General features: G+C 58.4%; 1 protein-coding gene and 1 long non-coding RNA gene across 16 annotated transcripts; one reads left to right on the forward strand and one right to left on the reverse strand.

Moving 5' to 3' along the window:
• Positions 1-642: 642 nt before the first annotated feature.
• TLR5 (toll like receptor 5) lies at positions 643-17,148 on the reverse strand. 15 transcript variants are annotated; one of them, XM_045048727.1, is made up of 7 exons: positions 10,753-12,574; positions 8,415-8,543; positions 6,050-6,175; positions 5,685-5,818; positions 5,373-5,425; positions 4,807-4,881; positions 643-4,568 (listed from the first exon to the last, which is right to left on the reverse strand). In XM_045048727.1, exon 7 carries the CDS (start codon positions 4,046-4,048, stop codon positions 1,376-1,378), a length of 2,673 nt encoding a protein of 890 aa, XP_044904662.1. In that variant the 5' UTR covers positions 4,049-4,568; positions 4,807-4,881; positions 5,373-5,425; positions 5,685-5,818; positions 6,050-6,175; positions 8,415-8,543; positions 10,753-12,574; the 3' UTR covers positions 643-1,375. The 15 variants fall into 15 exon arrangements, with proteins under 15 accessions (XP_044904662.1, XP_044904661.1, XP_044904666.1 ...); XM_045048726.1 differs by having other exon boundaries at positions 5,685-5,821; XM_045048731.1 differs by adding an exon at positions 17,076-17,145 and having other exon boundaries at positions 5,373-6,175; positions 8,415-8,538; positions 10,753-10,848.
• On the forward strand, positions 16,766-20,809 carry LOC123382760. The gene is made up of 3 exons (XR_006591646.1): positions 16,766-16,898; positions 18,125-18,215; positions 18,916-20,809. It is a non-coding gene; the product is annotated as an uncharacterized LOC123382760 (long non-coding RNA).
• The last annotated feature ends 1,118 nt before the right edge of the window (positions 20,810-21,927 follow it).

Below are 21,927 nucleotides of genomic sequence, written 5' to 3' on the forward strand. Positions count from 1 at the left end.
GTATGTGGTCTGTGCCGACACAGAAGAAAGGTCCCCCCTGGAGCCTGCAGTCAGAGTGGGGAGCAGCCGACAGGCTCCCAGCTCTCGGAGAAAGTAGAAAGTGCTGGTCTTAGGAGAACAGGTGAGGTGCCAAGAGTCTGCACAAAAGGGAGGCCCACCAGGGGGCTGGGAGAACATTCCAGAAGGAAGAGGCAGACTGTGGGATGTGTGTTCTGGAGGAGTCAGGGCAGGGGCACAGAGACAGGAGGGTGAGCGCTGAGCCCAGGCCTAGGGGCTCCTGGATTTGGGGGAGGAGGTGTGTGAAACCCCGGGGTGACTTTGGCACACCTTCCCTGGTTTTCTTTATACCTTCGCAGAAAAACGTTCCTGTATTAAAATCAACATGGATGGGGCGCCTGGGTGGCTCAGTCGGTTAAGCGTCCGACTTCGGCTCAGGTCATGATCTCACAGTCTGTGGGTTCGAGCCCCGCATCAGGCTCTGTGCTGACAGCTCAGAGCCTGGAGCCTGCTTCTGATTCTGTGTCTCCCTCTCTCTCTGCCCCTCCCCTGCTCATGCTCTGTCTCTCTCTGTCGCAAAAATAAATGAAAACATTAAAAAAAATTTTTTTTTAAATAAAAAAAAATAAAATCAACACGGAAAAAGACAGAATGCAAAATGTATATAGACTTCTTTTGAGGTAAAAAAATACAATCTCAAGGAAGTCTCGACTGCCAGCAAAGGTGCCCCCGAGTGTGCGTCCCTGTGGCCGACAGGGTGACCAAGGAAAGGTTTGAGAAGCCTGACATCCTTGGTAGATACGAGCATGCCCACAGACGAGACACCAGGCCCAGAGAGGGCACATCAGGCACTCTGGGTCACACAGCCCACGGGAGCAGAATCAGGACTCAGACCAGGATGTGGGCCTTGTTCTCCCTGCAGCCGCCGAACGGCTGATGAGTTGGAGGAAATAAGGCTGAGAAAGAACGTTCTCGGCCCACAGGGGTGAGACCTCGAGGGTCAGAACAGGAAGTGTGGCATGGCCCCGAGACATCTAGCGATTCTCGTCCCGGCCTCCTCGGGGTCACCCCTACCCGGAGATGAGGCGTGACCCGTACCCAGCAACGGCACTGTTCCCACGAGGGGGAGGAAACCCGCCTCTTTGTCCGTGTGCTCATTTAGTGTTGTTCTGCAGGGACGGCCTGAGCGCTGGGGAAGGGTCTCCCGGTGCCCATCCCATGACCGGGGCACGCCCTGTGGTCGGCACAATGGGAGAAAACAGTACTCCCCTCCATGGTGGGGTCAGGGAGACCGGGCATCGTGTTGGTACGAAAACCAACAGCCCATCGTGTTCCTAGTAGGAAAGACAAGCTACGAGAAAGGACCCCAAACGGTAGCTTAGCACAGATGCAGAGCTGTCTGTGGCTTGGGATTAGTGGATGAGGAGACGCTCGCTATGGTTTGCAGCTGAATGTCGCCGTCTCTCTTCGTTCCCTTTTCTTTCTTTAGAAGGTGCTGAGAGAGTTTATTAAGAAACCAGTCGACATCCTGGAGGTCTTCAGGCCACCTCAAATACTGTCGCTTCTGCACGAATCCCCTGAGAGACTGATGCTTCATCAGCTGGTACTGGGACAGGGAGCCCACGACCACCAGGATGAGGGCACCGTCGAGGTCAGACACACAGCGGCTCTGGGCGTAACTGAAGGCTTCGAGGCACCAGCCGTCTCGGAGGAAGTGCCTGCTCACGAGACAGACCACCTTCCTGCTGCCCCACACGGCGTCCTGGATGTTGGCGATGTGGTCTTGCCCCGGGACAAAGTCTCTCTCCTCGAAGCACAGGTTGAATCTGTTTTGGTCGCTGTACTGAGCATCTAGGTGCTTGAGCAAAGCGTTTTGCACCCACTCAAAGTCCTTGTTGCTGAAGCACAGATACGCGTCGTATTTGTACACGTCAGACCCGCTGCCCTTGGCGTGATCCGTGGACAGCAGTCTGCAGGCTGCCTTGTAGCAGAAGAAACAAAGCCCCCGGAACTTGGCGACCGTGAGGACAGCCGTGAGGAACAGAGTCACGGTAACACTGGATAAAATGAAAAGGGACAACTTCAGGGACTTTAAGACTTCCTCTTCGTCACAACCCTCCATGGACACAGAGGAGAGGGAGGTCCCAGCAAGCGAGGCGGGGTACATGCAGAGGATGTCTGCATGAGACCCAAGCACAGTGACGTTGGTCTGGTTGAGCCAGCGGATGAAGGGACGGAGTTCGCACTCACAGATGAACTTGTTGTACGTTATGTCCACGGCACTGAGGCCCGCAAACAGATCGGGGTCAGGGGACAGGAGCTGGTTTCTGGACACGTCCAGGACTTCCAAATTCGCAGGCAAGTCGCCGGGAGAAAGAACGGTCAGCCTGTTGGAGCTGAGGCTGAGACCCCTCAGTGCGGTCAGGTCGCTAAATACTCCTGGCGGGAGGAAATTCAGGTAGTTGTTATTTAGATACAGGACCTGGAGCTGGGAGAGCCCCTTAAAAACATCCCAGCAGAAGCCGGTTTCCCAGGCCAGCTGCAACATATTTCCTCCAAGGAAAAGCTTCTCCAGGCTGAGGCTCCCCGCTGGGGCATGAGCTGGGTTGCAAGAAGAAAGGCGGTTTTGATTCAGAATGAGGATCTGGAGGTGAGGGACCCGGAGAAGGAAGTAGAGACTGTCCAGATCTTCTAGCCTGTTCTCTGACAAGTGGATGAAGTTGGCCGTAAGCCTTACGTTCGGCAAGGTCACCAGTTTATTGCTGCCCAAGAAGATAGTAGGGATGCTCGGGATGAAAGAAATGGTTTTAAGGGCGTTATCGCGGAGATCCAAGGTCTGTAATGTTTTCAGGGATTTGAATGTCTGGTCCTGAATGATCCCAATGTGGTTGTTTTGAAGGTCAATATAGGCTACCTCAGGCAGTCCACGGAAATCAGAATTATAAAGCTCGCCCAGAAGGTTGTGCGACATGTTGAGAACCTGCAGGCTGTCGAGTCCGTAAAACGCTTCCCCTGCAATCTTGTTTATCTTGTTGTGGGCGAGGTTCAGGACCTTCAAGTGCCTGAGAGACTCAAAGAGCCGAAAGTTCAGAGAGAAGATAAAGCCGTGTGAAAGATCCAGACGTACCACTGAGCTCCTGGCCAGGCCGGCAAATGTGCTCCGGTCAGGATCCCGGATGTTACGGAAGCCAAACCCAGCCCCCATGATATGGTAGGTGAGAACCAGAGAGGAGGTCTGGCTCCCATTGATGGCCCTGCTGAAGTTCCCCGTGACATCCGCGGTCCAGCCGTTGTGAGAAACATCCAGGGTTTCCAGCACCATGTCTCTGAATGGGTTCATACACTTGGCCCAGTCCATGGGGACCCTGTTGTACAAGCCATTGGTGGCGAGGCTTAAGAAGGAGAGCGTCTTCCCTTGGAGGGGCTTGAGCTCCTGTTCACATACGATGGGTATCTGGTTGAGGGAAAAATCGATAGACTTCAAGGAATTCAACTCCCGGAATGAAGGATGAAGGTGAAGGCTACGAATCTGATTTTTGGACAGGTCCAGGCGAGTCAAAGACTCCAGATTTCGGAAATAACCGTCTCTTAATACGGCATCGGAGAGAGCACAGAAGAAGAGTCGAAGTTCAAGGAGGTGGGGCAGCCCCTGGAAAGCGTCGAGATGCAGGAAATGCATGTGGCTCCCGCCCAGGTCCAAGACTCTAAGATTGGGCAGGTTTCGGAAGGCCTCTCTGTCAATACGCAAGGGGGTATACTGAGTCCCGAGCTCCAGCAGCCCCAGCTGCTCCAGGAGGGGAAATGAGGAGGCAGTGACAGTCTCGATGTAGTTGAAGCTTAGCAAGAGGATCTCCGTGGTGCCAGGCACCCAGGGCACCTGGGTGAGGTTGCAGAATCGGTACAAGGCTAGCCGACCGTCCGAGGAGCAGGAAGAAATCGCCAGCACAGGACTGGCCACGAGCACTACTCCGAAGACAAGGTCAAGGGGGTCTCCCATGATCCCGCGGAGAAGACGGGAAAATGAAGACACAGCCGACCGAGCTCCAGGCATGGCACGCGGGCCCCTGGGACATGGGGGCTCCCGCACGACCTGCCTGCTGCCGAGACCCTTTGTGGGTGCGGCTGTGGGGGGTGGGCCTACAAGGTAAGCACTAGTCCAAGTCCTTCAGAAACATTCAGTCTTTGCAGTAACGGTTCATTAGTTCACGCAGTCGCTTACTCAAGGTCTGCGCAGGCAGTGGGAGAAAGCTGCAGGTGAAGACACGTCTGCACGTCCCCTGGGCCCGTTCCCAGCCAGCTGGCTCCTCGGTCCTCCGTCCACAGCCGGGCCGCCTCAGCGCACAAGCAGGGGTACTTTATGCCACTGTCCATAAAGCATCACAGGATGGGTCTAATGCGGACGAACCAGGCGCCCCTGCCAGCCAGCCCGCAGGGCTGTGTGGATGCTCGGCGGCACAGCCGCATCTGGTCTGGTGTTCCCAGTGCGGGGCTGTGGGGTCGGAGGAAACGCGGGGGGATCGGCCCTCGGAGCCCCCGCGTCTGGTGCCTGCAGCCCATTCAATGGGCTCTCACTGTAATGTCAGAAGTAAGGAGAGACCGATGCGGCTCAGGGGCCAGGAGGAGGGACAGGGAGAGGGGAAGGGAGGGGGGAAAGGGAGGGGTGGGGTGGTGGGGAGGAGGGGTGGGGGGAAAGTGGGAGGAGAGAAGAAGGGGGAGGGGAGAAGGAAGGGTAGGGGGGAGAGGAGAAGGAGGGATGGGGGAGGGGGGAGAAGGAGGGATGGGGCAGGGGGAGGGGGGAGAAGGAGGCACCTGCCGTAAGCCTTAGTCCGTGGCTCTGCTGGTGTTTTGCTCCATGTGGGGGCTGGTTTCCATGGAAACCCGAGGCTGTGACACACAGATTAGAGCAAATCACAAGGAGGCATCGACTCCGAGTTGACCCCAAGCATCAAAACCGGGCATTTAATAATCACTGGGAAGAAGTCGGCGATAATGTTGATCCAATCTGATCATTTTTCACGATTGCTGCCCAAGGCCTGAGGCGGCAGCCGCAAGTCCCCCGCACCTTCCATGGTGGGTCGCCCTCCTGGCGGCCTGGGGACTCTGCTGTCCCCTCCCTGCACAGAGCCCTGGGGACGACGGCCACAAGGACTTCTGTGCTCCAGCTCTGTCTCCCCAACAACTTCCTCGACAAGTATGTGGGGAGTGTCCACTAGGTGCTGGGCACCTTTCGGGACACGGGAGAGAAGACGAACTCACAAGCCATGACTGTGCTCATGGGCTCACGTGCTGGTGCAGGGAAGCAGCGGAGGGGGGACACCCAACAAAAGAAGGAAAAATGGAGACAGGGACCGCCAGGGCTGGGTGTTGGTTGCTACCTGGACAGTGGTCAGGAAAGCCCTCTCTGTTGACATCGTGCCGACGCAGAGACCTGAAGGCAGGAGGGAAAAGGACAGGCCCATATGTGCGGGGGGAGGAGCAGTCAGCACCAGTCCCGGGTGACCGGGAGTGCCAGCACGGCGCTCCCGGCTGCCTCTCCAAGCTCTTTCCAACCTCAGGGCCTTGGCACATGCTGCGCCCTGTGCAGGAACGCTTTTCTCTCTGCTCCTCACATGGACACTTCCTCAGAGAGCCTCCCCCACACTCACTATTTGCGGTAACTCCCCTGCCCCCAACTCGCTCAAACACACCTTGTTTATTCCTTGCAAGGCAACTCTCACAAGCCCTTAATTATCTGGCGCAAACACTGGCTGACTTATCTGCCGTCTCCCTCCCTTACGAGGCCATATTCTCCATCAGCCCAGCGAGGATGGAAGGATGCCTGCTGCTGAGAAGAAGAAATGCGAAGTTGAACGAGTATCACTGCCAACAAGGGAACAACACTGATCTGTTTGGGGAACCTGGTCTCTGCTGAGGCAGAAACCATCACCCTGGGTGAGACTTCCTGTGCGGAACAGTGGCTCCCGATGGGGAAGCTGTCTCTGCGGGAGCATCCTGTGAGCGTGCAGGTGTCCGGGCCACAACGCGCCCCGGGAAGCAGGGAGGCCACACGCACCTGGTCCTGCACAGGCGGAGCTGCTCAGCTCCAGGGACGATGACCCGCCGGGCGTCCCTGGAGGCCGAAACCGTCTCAAAGTGACCTCAGACCCTGACTCTCTTCTGCAGGCCAACAAAGTATTTCCTTTTAAAGTTTATTTATTTATTTTGAGAGAGAGAGAGAGAGAAGAGAGAGCTCAATTAGAGGAGGGGCACAGAGAGACAGAGAATCCCAAGCAGGCTCTGCTCTGTCAGCACAGAGCCTGATGTGGGGCTCGATCCCACGACCCCAGGATCATGACCTGAGCCTAAATTGTTGGAGAACTGGAGAACACCAAAGATGGCCGATGGGGCTAAAACAAACTCTGGTCTCTGGCTTAGAGACCCTCCTCCGGGTTCTTCTTTCTTTCTTTGCTGCGGCTTGCGAAACCCCCCCCCCCCCAGATATGGAAGCTGATGACGATAAATTACCCTCCGCACTTGCATCTGGAGCTCAGATCTTTGGAGAAACGGTCTCCTCCGAGCCCGCCGGTGTTAAATAAATCTCTAATCCACCAAGATCTCTGAGTGCCGCTTGGGTTTTCCGCCAGCGTCCCAGCCTGGTCCCGTAACAAAATCAAGACTTGGACGCTTAACTGACTGAGCCACCCAGGTGCCCCCCAACAAAGTATTCTCGGCACTGTTTCTGTTCTGAATTTTCCAGACACGGGATCTGACAAATCTAGGGAAGATCGTACCCTGCTCAGTTCGCAGCTGCAAACAAGAAGTTAGTCACCATTCCGGAAAATCTCTTCCTAGTGACCTGGGTCTCCACGGGAGCCATGAACCGTGCCATCTGGGTGGACTTCCCGGGGACGGTGCGTGTGACCCCGTTTATGTGGCCCTCATTTCTAAATGTCAAAGGTAATAAAACTTTAAGAAATGTCTGAATATTTTCTTCTCTTAAATCCAAACTTATTCCTTATAAGTGAGTGTGAGAGTCAAAATAACTCACTTTGCCTTCTAGTGTGAGGACATATTAGTTCCTCATCACTTACGTCCCCTTTCCTTTTCTCGTTATATTCCTGTCAGGGCGTTATATTGATTTCTTTAACATCGTGTTTATAGATTAGATTATACCTATGCTTCAACTTCAAAATGGAAAAGCCGTCATTTAAACATTTGTTATAATATGGGTGCTCTTCTGGGGCCCCTGGGGGCTCATGTGGTCATGATCCCAAGGTTCGTGGGTTCAAGCACCACGACGGGCTCTGTGCTGGCAGTGTGGAGCCTGCTTGGGACTCTGTCTCTCTCTCTCTGTCCCTCCCCCCTCCCACTCTCTCTCTAAAATAAATAAAATGAAAAAAAAATTTAAACAAGGATTCTTTTCTTTTTTTAAAAAAACTTTAATGTTTTTTTAAAATCTATTCTTGAGAGAGAGAGAGAGAGAGAGAGAGCGCGCGCACGCACAAGCAGGGGAGGGGCAGAGAGAGAGGGAGACACAGAATCCCAAGCAGGCTCCAGGCTCCGAGCTGTCAGCACAGAGACCGACGTGGGGCTCGAACCCAAGAACCGTGAGATCATGACCTGAGCCGAAGTCAGACACTTAACCGACGGAGCCCCCCAGGCGCCCCACAAGGATGCTTTTCTAAGCACTGTGGCCATAGCCTCTTCTCCCCACGTTCACCACAAGCTCTGAGATGATTAAAGCCAGATATTCTTTGAATCCTATTTTTTCCACCCACATAGCGAATGGTTGCCCCCCCCCCCCGCCCCCGATGATCAGACCGATGCACACGGTGGGGAGGCCCTTGTCCTGGAAGATGGGACAGATGCAGGGGAGAACTATCAGAAAGAAAACAAAACAGTGGGGGCGCATGTGGGCATCAGGCTCCTGGGAAGCCCCAGAGGTGAGCCCCAGCCCCGCCCACCCCGAAAGGGACAGCTCAGCAACAATGCTGTCCCTGCCATCCTGCTGCTGACACAACCAGTGGCACCTGCATGGACGGGACGGGAGGCCGTCCCCGCAGGGCCCTAACTCTGAGCCCTGGGTTCACCCCCGGCCCACACAGACGCTGGGGGAAGGAGGTCTGTTGTTCTCAGGCAGCAGATTCTCAGATGTGCTTCAGGAGGAGAGCCGAGGGCGGGGGGAGACACATGGTAGGGGGACGACCGCACTCTGGGTTTTCTGTGACCTTCTTCCCATCTCCCAGCGGGAGGGGACAGGGACAGACGAGGCCCAGCCTCCCTGGCCAGATGCACGCCACACTCTACAGTCGTTCTTAAACGTCTTGAGGTCACAGACCGACCCCTCTGAGACTCCGATAGCTCTGGTTCCTTGCCCTCCAAAAACGCACGTACGCATCGCAAACCCAATTTCGCACCATTTCAGAGGGTTCACGGACCTTCCAAAATCCGCTCCTTCCACCCCGCGGCTTCACAGACAGCCCGGCACGCTCCGTATCCCGGGACACGGCTCAGAGCGCGAAGGGCCTGACGGCAAATACTTTAAGCTTTGCAGTCCAACCTCTGTTCTAGAACAGAAGAGAAACTCTGGTTCACAAGTGAGGATTTGAGGGGACTGTAAGATACACGCGTGCCGATACGGAACCACCGTATTTGCCGGGAAGATGCCGCCTGGTCCCCAAGCTGCTGATGTATTCAACCATCAGAGTGATTTCTCCTCTTACGTAACAGACAGAAATCCCTGCAGAGGCGCGTAGCTCAGAACAGCGGAGCTGAGCTTTCTAGTTTCACTTTTGTCTTTTTGCAGACAACCCCTCACCGCCCCGCGGTGTACCCGCCGGACCGGCCGCTCGACCCTGGATTTGCAGCAACGGGTGACAGAGGAGATGACAGAGGCAGTGCGGGGGGGCAGGGCCCCTGGACACACAGAATTTACGCAAAATTATCCGGGCTCGTGTGGCATGACCAAGATACCATGCAGACCGGCTTTCCTACGACGTACAGCAAGGCAGGACTGAAGCGGACCTCCGAGCGGGGGGCTCCGGGACAGCGGAGCCGAGAGCCGTCAGGAAGACACCACGCGGCGCGTCGGGAACGGGAGCCGGGAGACACGCGGGGTGAAGAAAACATGATCCCGCACTGGTGTCGGGCAGCGGGTGGAGCAGCGAGAACCAGGCTGTGAAGCTGCTTCAGACCCGATCCAACCTCAGCACCTGGAGACCATCCACCGCCCTGGACCCACAGCCCCTCCCACCCCATCCACCATACTGGACCCTTAGGCCCCTCCCCCCAACCATCGTCCTGGGCCCACAGCCCCCTCCCCCCGTCCACAGCCCCTCCCCCCGCCCACCGTCCTGGACCCACAGCCCCTCCCACCCCGTCCACCGTCCTGGACCCACAGCCCCCTCCCGTTCACAGCCCCTCCCCCTCTCCCCCGCCTCAGTCCACCATCCTGGACCCACAGCCCCTCCCACCCCATCCACCATCCTGGACCTATAGGCCCCTCCCCCAACCATCGTCCTGGACCCACAGCCCCTCCCCCTCGCCCCCCCCCCCAGTCCACCGTCCTGGACCCACAGCCCCCCGCCCTCCCCCTCCACCGTCCTGGACCCACAGCCCCCTCCCCCCGTTCACAGCCCCTCCCCCTCTCCCCCGCCTCAGTCCACCATCCTGGACCCACAGCCCCTCCCCCGTCCACCATCCTGGACCCACAGCCCCTCCCACCCCATCCACCATCCTGGACCTATAGGCCCCTCCCCCAACCATCGTACTGGACCCACAGCCCCTCCCCCTGCCCACAGCCCCTCCCCCCCGCCCCCCCCCAGTCCACCGTCCTGGACCCACAGCCCCTCCCCCTGCCCACAGCCCCTCCCCCCCGCCCCCCCCCCCAGTCCACCGTCCTGGACCCACAGCCCCCTCCCCCCGTCTACCATCCTGGACCTATAGGCCCCTCCCCCCAACCATCGTCCTGGACCCACAGCTCCCTCACACACACACACACACACAGCCCCTCCCCCCCTCCATCTTCCTGGACTCACAGCCCCCTCCCCCATCCACAGCTCCTCCCCACCCATCCACCGTCCTGGACCCACAGACTCCCACCGGTGTGACCTCAGCACAGTTGGTGGCCAATTCTGCAAGGTTCACCCCAGGGCACTGCCCCCCTGCCGGTCATGTCCCCCCTGTCCCTGCCCACTGACCTCCCAGCCGGTCCCCCACAGACACATGCACCCCTCATCCAGCTACCCCAGGAGCCCGAAAGCACACCTCTGATCAGAAGCCTTCACTGGCTCCTTCTGCCCACGAAGGGAACAGGACTTCTGGGCCGTCCACTGTAGACTGTAGTCTACCCTGGAATGGCTGACCTTCTCGCTTGACAGAGGGGATCCCAAGCCAACCCCCCTCCCAAGGGCACCTGCAGTCTGGGCCTGTGCTCCAGAGGGAGGCCACCTGCTCAGAACTTGGCCTCCACCCAATTTCCCTCCTTAGGCCGGGGGGGGGGGGGGATGCTTCTGTCTGCATATCCAGCTCACCCTTCAGAGGCCACCTCGGAGGCCAGCAGTCCTCATACCCCTCGGGGCACATTTTATCTCACCCTGATATTCTGTCCACACCTCCCAGACAGCGTTTTTATTAAACACCTCCCCCTAGACTGCACGTCTCTTGAGGGTGGAGACCCTGTTTTTATTTGTGCAGTATCCCTGAGGTAGCACAGTTTAACACCCCAGTAATATTATCCCCACTAATATTCCGAAGGCTTATTTTCATCAGACTCACCTCCTAGTTCTAACACGGGGAGCTCCTAACACATCCTTATTCTGGGGGCACAGACCCCCACTCCCCGGCTGGTCCAGGGCTCCGGTTCCTGAGACTCTAGGAAATTCATCACAATGACGAAGGTGGTCAGTGTTGATTTGGTGAGTCAAGATAAAGGGCTTTTGTTTTCTTAAAGGAGAAAAGCTAATTAAGGGGGAGAAACAGAAACTGTGATGCACATGTTTTTCTATGCCATATGGCAGTTTTCTTTGCAGAAGAATTTGAAGCTTTAGGTGTGTGTCTTACTGAGCAGAATTTCAACTAGAAAAGATCGAGACCATTTTGCAAATCAAGGCACGTGGGCCATCAGAGCCGCGGGGTCTTGAGAAGTCTAGGCCCAGCCTCTGGTTCAGAGGCCCAGTGTCTGGGCCAGTCAGATGGGGAGCTTTCTTCCTTGGGACTCCGGAGAGGGAAAGTCCACACTTTCACGATCCGGCACATTTTTCTTCAAATCGCTGTGGGGAGGGAGTGTCTCCCCGGACCTAAGTTCCTTTTCACGTGACTTTGCCATGGTCATTTGGTGACGAAGGCTTCCGCCCAGGGTTGAGGACCAGCACTGTCTGCTCTATGGCAGATGGCCAGGTTCGCCATCAGAGTTTGACCTTCGGAGCAGCTCGCTGGCTAAATGAGGCCCGAGTCAGGGGACACTGGCTAGGAATCGTTAGGTCTCAGATTTAGGATGAGGGGTCCTACAGGCGGAGGAAGTGCTCAGGGTTGCGCACCCCTCCAGCTGGGCGCTAGGACTTGAATCCAGCTGCAGACTTAGTCGTCATTTTGATCTTTTCCAAAAACTCAGAATGGAGTATCCTGCACACGGCCCAGCCCCTCGGAGGCATCCGGGACCACCTGCGGGTGCCACTAAAATGCAATCTGGTCAGCAGGCGGCCGGGGACCTGACACTCTGGCTCTCCACAAGCCTCCAGGTGACCCTCACAGCTGAGTGGCAAGGCCCCGAGACCTGCCATCTGTCCACACTCACTGCTCAGGCTGCCTGGTCTCCTGGGATGAAGGTTGGGTAGGTGCTGCCCAGTCACTTCTGGGAAGGGGCCACGTTAATACGCTCACCCCAACTCTTCTCGACCCTGGCGGGTGAAGCACCAGATGGTTGCCAACGGGGATCAGCTGAGGGTCCCGAGGCCGGGGCTGGACACGACACGTGGGTTCCCTCACTGCGCAGCTGAGGAAACAGGTGCGAGGGCCTTCCCGGTTCCAGGGCAGGCGCTTCTGCCGCCGACCGGCAGGGGGCGGCCGAGGGCGGGTCGGGACGCGGCCGCGGGGTGAGCGCAGGGCCCGGGGTCAGGGCCGCAGCTGGCATCATCCACCCCCCTCCCCAATGCTCTGCTCGCTCTGAGCTCTGCATCTGTTTTGCCCCGCACACCGTTTTGGTTGGGGGGGGGGAGGATGGGATCAAAATGAGGACTAAGTCTGCAGCTGAATTCGAGTCCTCGTTCCCAGTTGAATGGATGACCAGCCTCTCTGAGCACCAGTGGGGCCGTCTACACACACACAAGGGGGGACACTCCGGTGCCTGATCCAGAGTAATCGGTTCCTCACACGCCACCCTCTGATGGTTCTTGTTGCTTAAGGACACAGACATCGTTAGTCCAAGAGCACCTCTCCAGAGATGCACTCCCTTTAGGAGCCACCAAAGGGGAACACTGAGAGGGACAGGGGATTTCCCAGCATGGTGCGGCCTCAGGAGTTTCCCTTTTCAGCACTCCTGGAAGTTAGGGAAAATCTTGCCGGATTGCCCTTAATATCTTCCGGTGGTGGTCCCCCCCCCCCCGGCCCCCGACCACACCAGCATCCAGAGGAACTGATATTCTGAAGAAGCCAGTGTGTCAAAAACCCAGCAGAATGTTTTCTCTTCTGTTTATTATAAATTCTTTCCCACCGTTTTAAAACATCTGACTGGAAAAAAAATAATTTCACTTGGGTGATGATTAAAGACTAACAACACGCACCACACGCTTAAAATCCTCCAGAAAAGGGAGCTCTCCACGGACTGAATATCTCTACCCGATTTCAGCTTCAGGCGGCACCAATACTCTCAGAAAATTAACCTCGAGGCTCTGACAGCCTCCCTGACGGCACCTCGGCCAAGCCTGCGAGCTGATGGCCCGGAGAGAGGGGCAACAGCCAGGTGCCAGAGCCCTGAGCCCCCGAAGAGCCCGCCTTTGCCTCTCCAGAAAGTTATGACAACCTGGATTGTGATGTAAATGGAAGCAGTGGGGGGCGGCGGAGGCACAGTGAAGAAAATCCTTATTAAACTATGGACACGATGGAAATGAGAAGAGATTACAAGCACCAGAGAACCATCCCGGGGAGGGTTGTACTCTGGGCTGACCTAAGGAAGCAAAAAGAGAAACCCCCCTTGGCTGATGAAACCAAGCGCACTCGGCAGCAGCCTGGCAGAGCCGCCCTGGGTGGGAGGTGAGGGAGGGAGTCAGGCTGGGAGGGGGGAGTCCTGCGTCTCCCAGGGGTGGAGGAGGAAGAGCTTACTCGTGGCACCAGGGACTTGGGAGCGGGGGCGGCCGGGGCTGCAAGCACATGTTCCTGCCTCGTGCCGGCAACCGGGGACCGGGCCCCAGGGAGGTTCCTGAGGGTGGAAACCGCCCTGGGCCAGCAGCCCCACACCCCTGCTCCATCCTGGGTGGGGCGCCGGGGCCAGAGGCCAACTTGCTGTGGGCGGGAACGTCCAAGACCATGGCCAAAGCCCCGGGCTGGGAGAAGGGAATCCTGGGGCCACCGTGGGGGCATCCTTGATGAGCTGAATTCCCCTGGTCCCGTTTCTGAATGTGCACATGTGAGTGTGACCTGGCGGCCAGGTACGTGGCCAGACCGTACCCGGAAATAGCTTGCTTCGGTTTCCCAAACAGGAATCAGATCTCTTATGAAACAGACACAATCTCTTCACGGGGCCACTCTTCCCCGACGGCCAAATTCCTCAGGAAGTACAAGGGGCGCCCGCTGCCGGGGCTCAGTTGGCCCGGTGGCCTCCTTCCGGGGCCCCGTCCTGAGCTCCTCTCCTCACCTGTTCTAATCTGAATCTCCCCGTTTTCTCTTGTGGCACCGACAGCTTTGCTCCTGTGTCTTCCTGAAATGCCTCCCCCCTAGTCCTCTTGGTTTCCCCCTGGCCTTTTCCTTCCCCCACCCCTGGCTTGCAGGTCACGTTTCACGAGCTGGACTGTCCCCACCACTCGAGCCCCCAGGATCTCTCTCCAGCCCTGAGAGAGGGAGAAGCACGGACGTGGGCGTCTCCTGGGGCCAGGGCCCCCCTCTCCTGACACCTGCCTGGCAGGTGGTGAGCCAGCCTTCTGGGAGACTCTCTTCCTGGGACTGAGCACCGAGTCCCAGCTCCTCTTTCCCAGATGTCTCTAGAGTTGTCCCTCCTTTTACATTCCCACCGCCCTGGTCAGTCTTCTGTCTGGCACATGCTTCCTGGGCACGGTCTCCCAGGGAGGGTGTTAGCCGCTGGGGCTTCATCAAGACAAACCCAATCTCTGCCTTCGGGGAGCTAACGTCCCGAGCCTGAAGGCAGCCACGGAGGGCAGGGGCGTGATGTCGTTACAGGACCATACGTGGTGCCTCGGGGCAGAGGAGGACGCACCCCCAGCCCGAGGGCACCTCTAACGAGGGGTATAGACGCTGGCACCTAAGTCACAGGAGTGGTGAACTGTGGTGGGGGGGGGGGGCAGTCCCGGCAGAGGCACCCAGGCACCGTGTTCAAGGGAGAGGAGGGAGCCCGGGCCCGGAGCCCCCGCAGGTGGAGTAACTCAGAAGGTCCAAGTGTGAGCCTGTGGGCGCTGGTGGGGGCGAGGATGGAGAGGGTATTCTGCAGCCAAGAAGGACGCGCCTGACATCCCGGGGGCAGAGGGGGCTGCCGAGGGCCTTGAGGACTGCCACCATCTAACACTTGAGCGGCCCCTCAAGGCCGCTGGGCTTTGGCTCCACCGATGTATCCCGTCTCAGGTTCCCAGTAATAACCCTTAGCCCACACCTTCCGCACCAGGTGGGTGAGGTGCTTCCTGTGCCCTGTATGTGCAACCAAGGATCACGTGCCAAATGCCTGCTATGTGCCAGACACTAGCGCTGGCTCAGAGGGTCCCCAGCGAGTCGGACAAAGACCCCTCCCCCCAGTGGACACTGCAGGGGACGAGAGCTCCGACGGAGGAGGGAGCAAGGAGTGTGCAAGGAGCGACGGAGGGCAGATGACGGGCTCTCCAACTCTGCCCTTGAGGGACCCATCAGAAGAGGGGCCATTTGAGATGCTTCTTAAAAGATGTAGAGGACTCCCCAACAGGGCATTCTGGGCAGGAGAGCGAGTGTAAGGAGAGTGAGGCATGCAAAATAGGCTCAGGAAGAACCTTCTGGAAGGTCAGTGTGTCAGGGAGCATGAAGAGAGTGGCCAGAGCTGGAGAGGGAGGTGGGGGGTTGTGGGGAAATAGGTTTTACTCACATAAACGGGTCAGAAAAAAGCTTCGGGCAGAACGCCACCCCTGCGGGGCGAAAGCGCCTGGCATTAGCTGGCGGGATGTTGTACTGGGACTGTGAGAAACGTTATTTCACCTGCAGGAAATGACTTTCCTTCTGGAGCCAATATACTATTGTACTTCGATCACAAAATCCACTCACCGCCCCCCCCCCCAGACCCTTTGCTTCTTACACACGCAAGTTAATGATTACTGTCTGACTGTTCTCTCCACGTTCATGTGTGTAAGATCTTCTTTTCTTCACACTCACCCTGTGTGTAAGATCTTGAAAGCCCAATAAATGCGGAGAGGAAGCCCCCGTTCGGGGCTCTTGTCTCCTCCCGGACATTAGCCTCTCGTATGCAACTCTGCATCTGCTCTCTTGCTGGACAAACGAGAACTCCAGAGTCAAAGTCTGAGACAGGGGGTCTGGATCACAGCTGGTGGGCAGCGAGCGCCATTACGGATTCTAAGTCTTAGTCTTACCCTCGGACCTCCTTCCACCTGCCTGTCCCAGTCTCCAGCTGCCGTTTCTAAATCCAGAGGACGACCGGTGACTCCGCAAAGCCCCGTCTTTACCAGCCCACGCTGGCTGTCACCTTTGAACAAGCAGGTGATAGCACAGGACTTCGCACTTAACTGCTCTAGCTTCCCAGATGCTGGTTTTGTCTTTCCACCTGAACCTGGGAGCCTCTGAGGGGCAGGGACAATGCCTCACACGAGCAGGTCCCGCAGAGCAGAGCTCACAGGGGCTGGGATGCAAAGCCAGCAGTGGGAATCACCCCAACAGGAGGCCGTACGGAAGTGTGGATCTGCGGGCTGTCCACAAAACTAAGAGTGAAACACACATCCGGACCCAGTCACTGCACATCCCAGGGTTTTGTGCTGAGTCTGTGAGCAAGCAGAAGCACCCCAACGGGCCTGTTCTGATTTCAACAGTCAGCAAACTGGCAGGCAAACCAACAAAGGAGGTCTCTCTGTGAGGCTGGACCCAACTTCCCGAGAAGTCTTCCGAGAAGACAAAGCCAAAAACGAGCAGGGTCAGTTTTGCATTCAGAACGTGCAATCAGTTTCTGCTTCCCTCAGAGCCGAGCCGCCAAGTGGGTGACCCAGTGACACCACTTAGGGTGGAAGGACCACTGAGGGTGACGTCCCCAGGGCACTGTGAAACAAGCGAGTGACCCTGTGACACCACCCGACCTCCACACAGGGCGTCCTATGGATTATTGCGTCCTTGCCCAAGAACAGTGTCTAGGGTGCCGTTCACGGGTCACCTGGCGCGGGGCAGGTGCGCTCAGAGCTGACCCACGGGAAGGAGCAAGCCCCTCGCCATGGTCCCGGCAGCCTGGCTTCCTGCGGCCGCGCACGCCTCACCCCGAGATGAGCCACACCGCCCTGCGAGGCTGTGCCGGCGGCGGTTTTCCAGGCGCCCTGCCTCTGCGTCCGCGTCTTCACAGGCGGATTGTTTACGACGTGAAGGCCGGCAGTGTAAACCGTGCCACCTCCGCCGGGCCGCCTCGCCGGGTGCGCCGGGTGCCGGGGTTCGGGGGGGCCCCTTTTCCAGGGCCGGGAGGCCACCTGCCCCCTCCCAGGTGGGGACGAAAGCGAAAGTGAGAAAGCGACAGCTCTCCAAAGGTGGGGGCGCCCCGGCTTCCCCGTGTCCCGCCCCCAGGGCACCAGCCGGCCACGCGCCCAGTCCCCGTCCAGGGAGCAGAGCCGGAAGCCGCCCGGGACGCCCCCGGGGGGTGGGCGCCCGACCGCGCCAGCATCCCGGGGTGGGACAGGGGTCCTCGTCCGCGGCGGGGCGCTTACCTCCGGGGAGGGTTCCCCGCGCCGCCCGCAGCTCCGCGCGCTCCTCTGCCGGCTCCTCCGCCCGGGTCCCGCCCCTCCCAGTGCCCCGCCCACATGCCCCCCCGCCCCCCGCCCGCATGCTCCGCCCTCCACCCTCCCCGCCTCGCCCCTCCCGGGCCCCTCCCACCTGCCAGATCGAGCCCCGCCCACGTGTCCCGGGCAGGCCCCGCCCCACTCACACGCCCCGCCCTCCACCCACGCCCCGCCCTCCACCCACGCCCCGCCCACCTGCCCAGCCACTCTCTGTCCGGGCCCCGCCCACCTGCCTGACGCTGCCCCGGCCGGTCCTCGTTCACAGAACAGGCCCTGCCCACCTTCTAGCCCCGCCCCCGAAAGGCCCCGCCCCGAGGCTCTGGTCATCTCTTTAAGCTCTGTGACCAGTGGTACGACCTTTTGTTCCAACCTCGGGGGGCCCCCCCACACTCGCCCCCCGAGACCCTGCGGCTGCAGGGACGAGGAAACATGTAGGGACACCTGTGCGCTTCGGGGAGGGTGGCTGGGACGCGGTTGCTCAGTGCTTGGGGCGCCCTGGACTGGATCCGAGGGGAAGGGGCCGCCCCCGACTGTCCTTGGGGTCATCCAGGCCAGCGCGGCCCCTCCTGCCCACGCCATGCAGAGGAGACCTGGAATAACTGTCCAGAGGCACAGCCAAGCCAGCAAAGAGGGGCCTGCGCCCCTGGACCCCCACCCCCCGTGCAGGGTTCCTTACCCCCAGACCCCCACCTCGGACCCCAAATCCCCACCCCCGGTGCAGGGGTCCTGATCCCCAGACCCCCACCTCGGACCCCCACCTCGGACCCCCACCCCCACACCCCCAGGCAGGGCTCCTTGCCCCCGCAAGCCCACGCCTCAGGTCATGATTTCATGTTTCATGGCCTACATGGGGGTCTGCACTGAGCCTGCTTGGGATCCTCTCTCTCTCTCTCTCTCTGTCTCTCTCTTTCTCTGCCCCTCCTCCATTCATGCTCCCTCTCTCTCAAAATAAATAATGTTCTTAAAAACCACTACAGACCCAGTGCTTCCTCCAGGAGTACAAATCCTGAGCTGACTTCCAGGGACAACTCAGAGCCCAGCGGGGAAGGTGCACGTGGACACAGATGGGTATACATTTGATGAAGTGCAAGTCCCTGCATCCAGGGTCTGACGTCCTTGCCGCAACTAAGAAAATAGAGGCAACCTTGTCAGCTGGGCAGAGTGGCTGTGGGGAGGGCAGCGGTGGGGAGGGGGAGGGCAGAGTGGGCAGGGCAGCACCAGGGCAGGGGAGGGCGTTCCATTCAGGCAAGACAGCAGAGGGGAGGGCGCTGGCTCTGGGCCGGGGAACAGCAGAGATACTGGGGACAGAAGGGAGGTGGCTCATTTGGAAAACTGCCTGGTTGTGTGAATGGAATGCACTTTGTGTGTGGTGGGGGCAGGAATCAGGGCGCAGGAGTGGGGGGGGCAGGGATCAGGGAGCAGGAGCCCACGCCCGCAGGAGTGTGGATGGTGCTCTGTCGGCCGGTGGGCACTGGAGACCCCCCAGATGGGGCAGGTGATGAGGGACAGCCCACCCCAGTCTGCACGTCACAGGTACCCCTGACAGCAACGTGTGGAGTGAATGGGTGAGGGACAGGTGCTCAGTCAGGAGGCTCCTGCGATGGTCCAAGCAAACATAACGATTGCAAGTTAGAGCAGTGACATTCATTCATTTTAGCTAATGAGTGTCACTGTGCTTTCATGCGGCAAGCACCAGGCAGGTGGCAGGACCCTAACCACTCACTCCAACCTTTATCAGTGCTCACCACGTGTTCTGCTCTGTTCCCAGCACCAGGCCCGCGCGGACTGATCTAATCCTCACACGGCCTGTGAGTCAGGACCGTCGTCATCCCCTTCTACAAACGAGGAAACTGAAGGAGAGGAGGTTCCGTTACTCCCAGGCGCTTACACAGCTGGTCAGTGTCAGGGCCAGGTGGGAACTCGGTAATCGGGCTCGAGGATCCTTAACCGTGACCCTGTACTGGGTATCACGGTAACAAGCAAGCTGCGCAAGGTCGCCACCTCGTAGAACTCACACTCTGGTGCCAGAAGACAGACGGGGGCAAGGCTCAGGTTGTAGGATCAGAAAAACACGGTCCTCGCCGAGGAAAGAGCTGTCAGTGCAATTCCACCCGGGCTCTGTGATGGGCGGTGTGCCAGCCGCGGAATGAGGAAACGCGGGGTCCCAGCAGAGGGCGGACTTGGAGGGGAGGCTGAGGTCAGTTCGGGGCACACTGGTGTGTGCGGCCTGTGGGACGTGCAGGGGGTGTCATCCAGCAGACAGCCAAACCCGTGCATCCACATACAAGACACCTGCCTGGAGACCGGTCGGGAGGCGTCAGGACCGAGGCGACAGCTGGGGACGGGGTGAAGCACGGAGTCTGGACACCGACAGGGGAGGCCAAGGCCCAGGAAAGGACAGGAGTTTGTAACGGAAAAGACTTACATTTAGTTATGATCAAATACCTCTGCTCATCCAAAGGGACCATTTAAGGAGCGAAAAGGCAAGAAAGAAAAACTGGGGAAGACGTTTGCGATTTGGAGCAAGAATCCAGATCGTACGAAGAAGTCACACGATCGGTAAGAAAAGAGGAAGACAGAGGAAAGACCCAGGCGGTTGCTCAAAGTGAGGAAGTCGAAGACAACCAATAAACAAATGAGCGAAAAGGTGCCAAACGTCCTTAGTGTTCTGAGAAACGCCAAACAGAACCCTGACACATCACATACTCCACATGCACGGAGCCACAATAACAAGTGTCAGTGGTGCTGCGCAGCGACCCAAATCCTCCCATGTCGCCGGCGGAAATGCGAACGGCCGGGGGCGCTTGGGGAATTGGGGCATGATCTTGGACGGCTGAAGATCCACACGCCCTGAGACCCCGGCCTCCACGCCTGATCCGCACGCGCCCCGGAGGCACACGTGGAGGTGACTAAGAAAGCACTGTCGGACTATCCCTGGGACAGACGATGCCTGCAGTGGCTCCCAGGGACTCCCACCTCCCGCACTCCCGCCTCCTCGTTACCCCTCCTCTGGATGTGCACCGGACCCAGTGACTTGCTTCTAGGTTACAAAATAACGTGATTTCCATCTGTCCACACCTGCTCTCTGGCCCTGTCGCCTCCTCTCCCAGGAAACCGACTGCAGTGCACCCGCTGCCTGCCGACCGCAGTGCACCCGCTGCCCCGTGACCAGACCCACGTGGCAGGGGTGCAGGGGGCCTCTTGCCACCAGCCAGAGAGGGTCCGAAGTCCTAGTCCAACAGCCTGTGAGAAAGGAGTTTTGCCAACAACCCCTGAGTAAACGTGGAAGTGGATTCAGTCCAGTCGAACCTGGAGACGAGACCACAACCCCGGTCAGCGTCTGGACTGCAGCCCGTGAGCAGCCGGAGCCAGGGGACCCGGGCGGGCCATGCCCAGAGTCCGTGACACAATACGTGTTGTTGCTTCGAGACGCTACGTTTGGGGATAAGTTGTTACACAGAAAAAATAACCAGTACAGTCACCAAATTGGAAATAACCCGAACGTCCATCAACAGTAGGATGGACAAGTAAACTGCACATTGATGATGTCACGAAACGGAGCGTCCAACGTCGTCAAAAAGGAATGGACTGGAATTATATCCCACAACATGGCTAAAACGCAAAAACATATGTGAGCGGAAATAACATGTAATGTAGACAGATCACGACCCAAGAGAGGAGATCGATGTTATTCCGTTTATATACAATTCAGAATTGGCGAGGCCACCTTGTGCCGTTTAGGTGGACATAGACAGGTGACAGGTAACCTACTTCGTAAGGTCAGACAGCATCTCTGTGGCAATCGGCGGCCCCGCTGGGGAGGAACGCCCGGGTCTTGTGGGCAACGGCAGGGGGTGGGGGGCGCTCCGCCCTCGTCTGGGCCTGGGCGCTGGTCACAGAGGGTTCGTGTGCGATTGGTGGTTACAACCCGCTGCTTCATGCGTGTGTCCTACACCTCACATAAGGGCTTGTAAAGGGGGAAGAATCAAAGAGACCGGACAGGAAATAGGAAAACCAAGCCTTGGCCTGGATCTCAGAAGGTGGAGGGGCTCTGGGAGTGCCCCCCCCCGTTGCCATGGCGACAAGCCAGCGGCTCCACCAAAGACTCCTAGGGCACGTGGGGACACAGCTGGACGGGTTCTTGAGAAGTCAGGCCGTCACCCTCACCTCCCTCCGTCATAGTCACCTCCGCCAGCAGCTGACCCCTCCCCACTCCACTCAGGTCACGCTCCAGGGTCTTTCCACTACTGAGGTCTTCCCATGGCTTCTCCCTGTACCTGGAACACAGTGAAAACCCCTTTGTGAGACCAACAAACTCCTGTCCCCTGCCCTTCCCACTGCCTTCCTGCCCTTCCCCCCCAGCCCTTGTCCTTAGGGCACCCCCTCCTGGACCGCCTTCCCCTTCAGACCAGCCTCTGCTCGGCTCAGAGGCCCCCCCACCGCCTCTCCCAGGCCTCCCAGTCAGACGTTACTCCCTCACTCACCCCGTCCCGTCTGAAGTCAGCTGTGTGTTCCCCGTGGGCTTGTTTAGTGCTCGAGCTCCCGGCTCACTCTAACCCCAGCCCACGGGTCGGTCGGCCGTGGCTGGTGTGAACATACCAGTAAGGGGAGGGGTCTCTCTGCGGCCCGACCCTCCCGACCTCCGCCCTGGCCTCTCGCCTCCAGCCCCGGTCAGACCCCAACCTGCTGTCTCCACGCCCCTCCTCTCCAATAGCGGCCCATGGCTCGTTGCACCTAAAATTATTCTTGATTTCATTTAAAACGATCTTTTCCATTTCAA

This window comes from Felis catus, chromosome F1, assembly GCF_018350175.1.
Source record: "Felis catus isolate Fca126 chromosome F1, F.catus_Fca126_mat1.0, whole genome shotgun sequence".
In the NCBI taxonomy this organism is placed as follows: Eukaryota; Metazoa; Chordata; class Mammalia; order Carnivora; family Felidae; genus Felis; species Felis catus.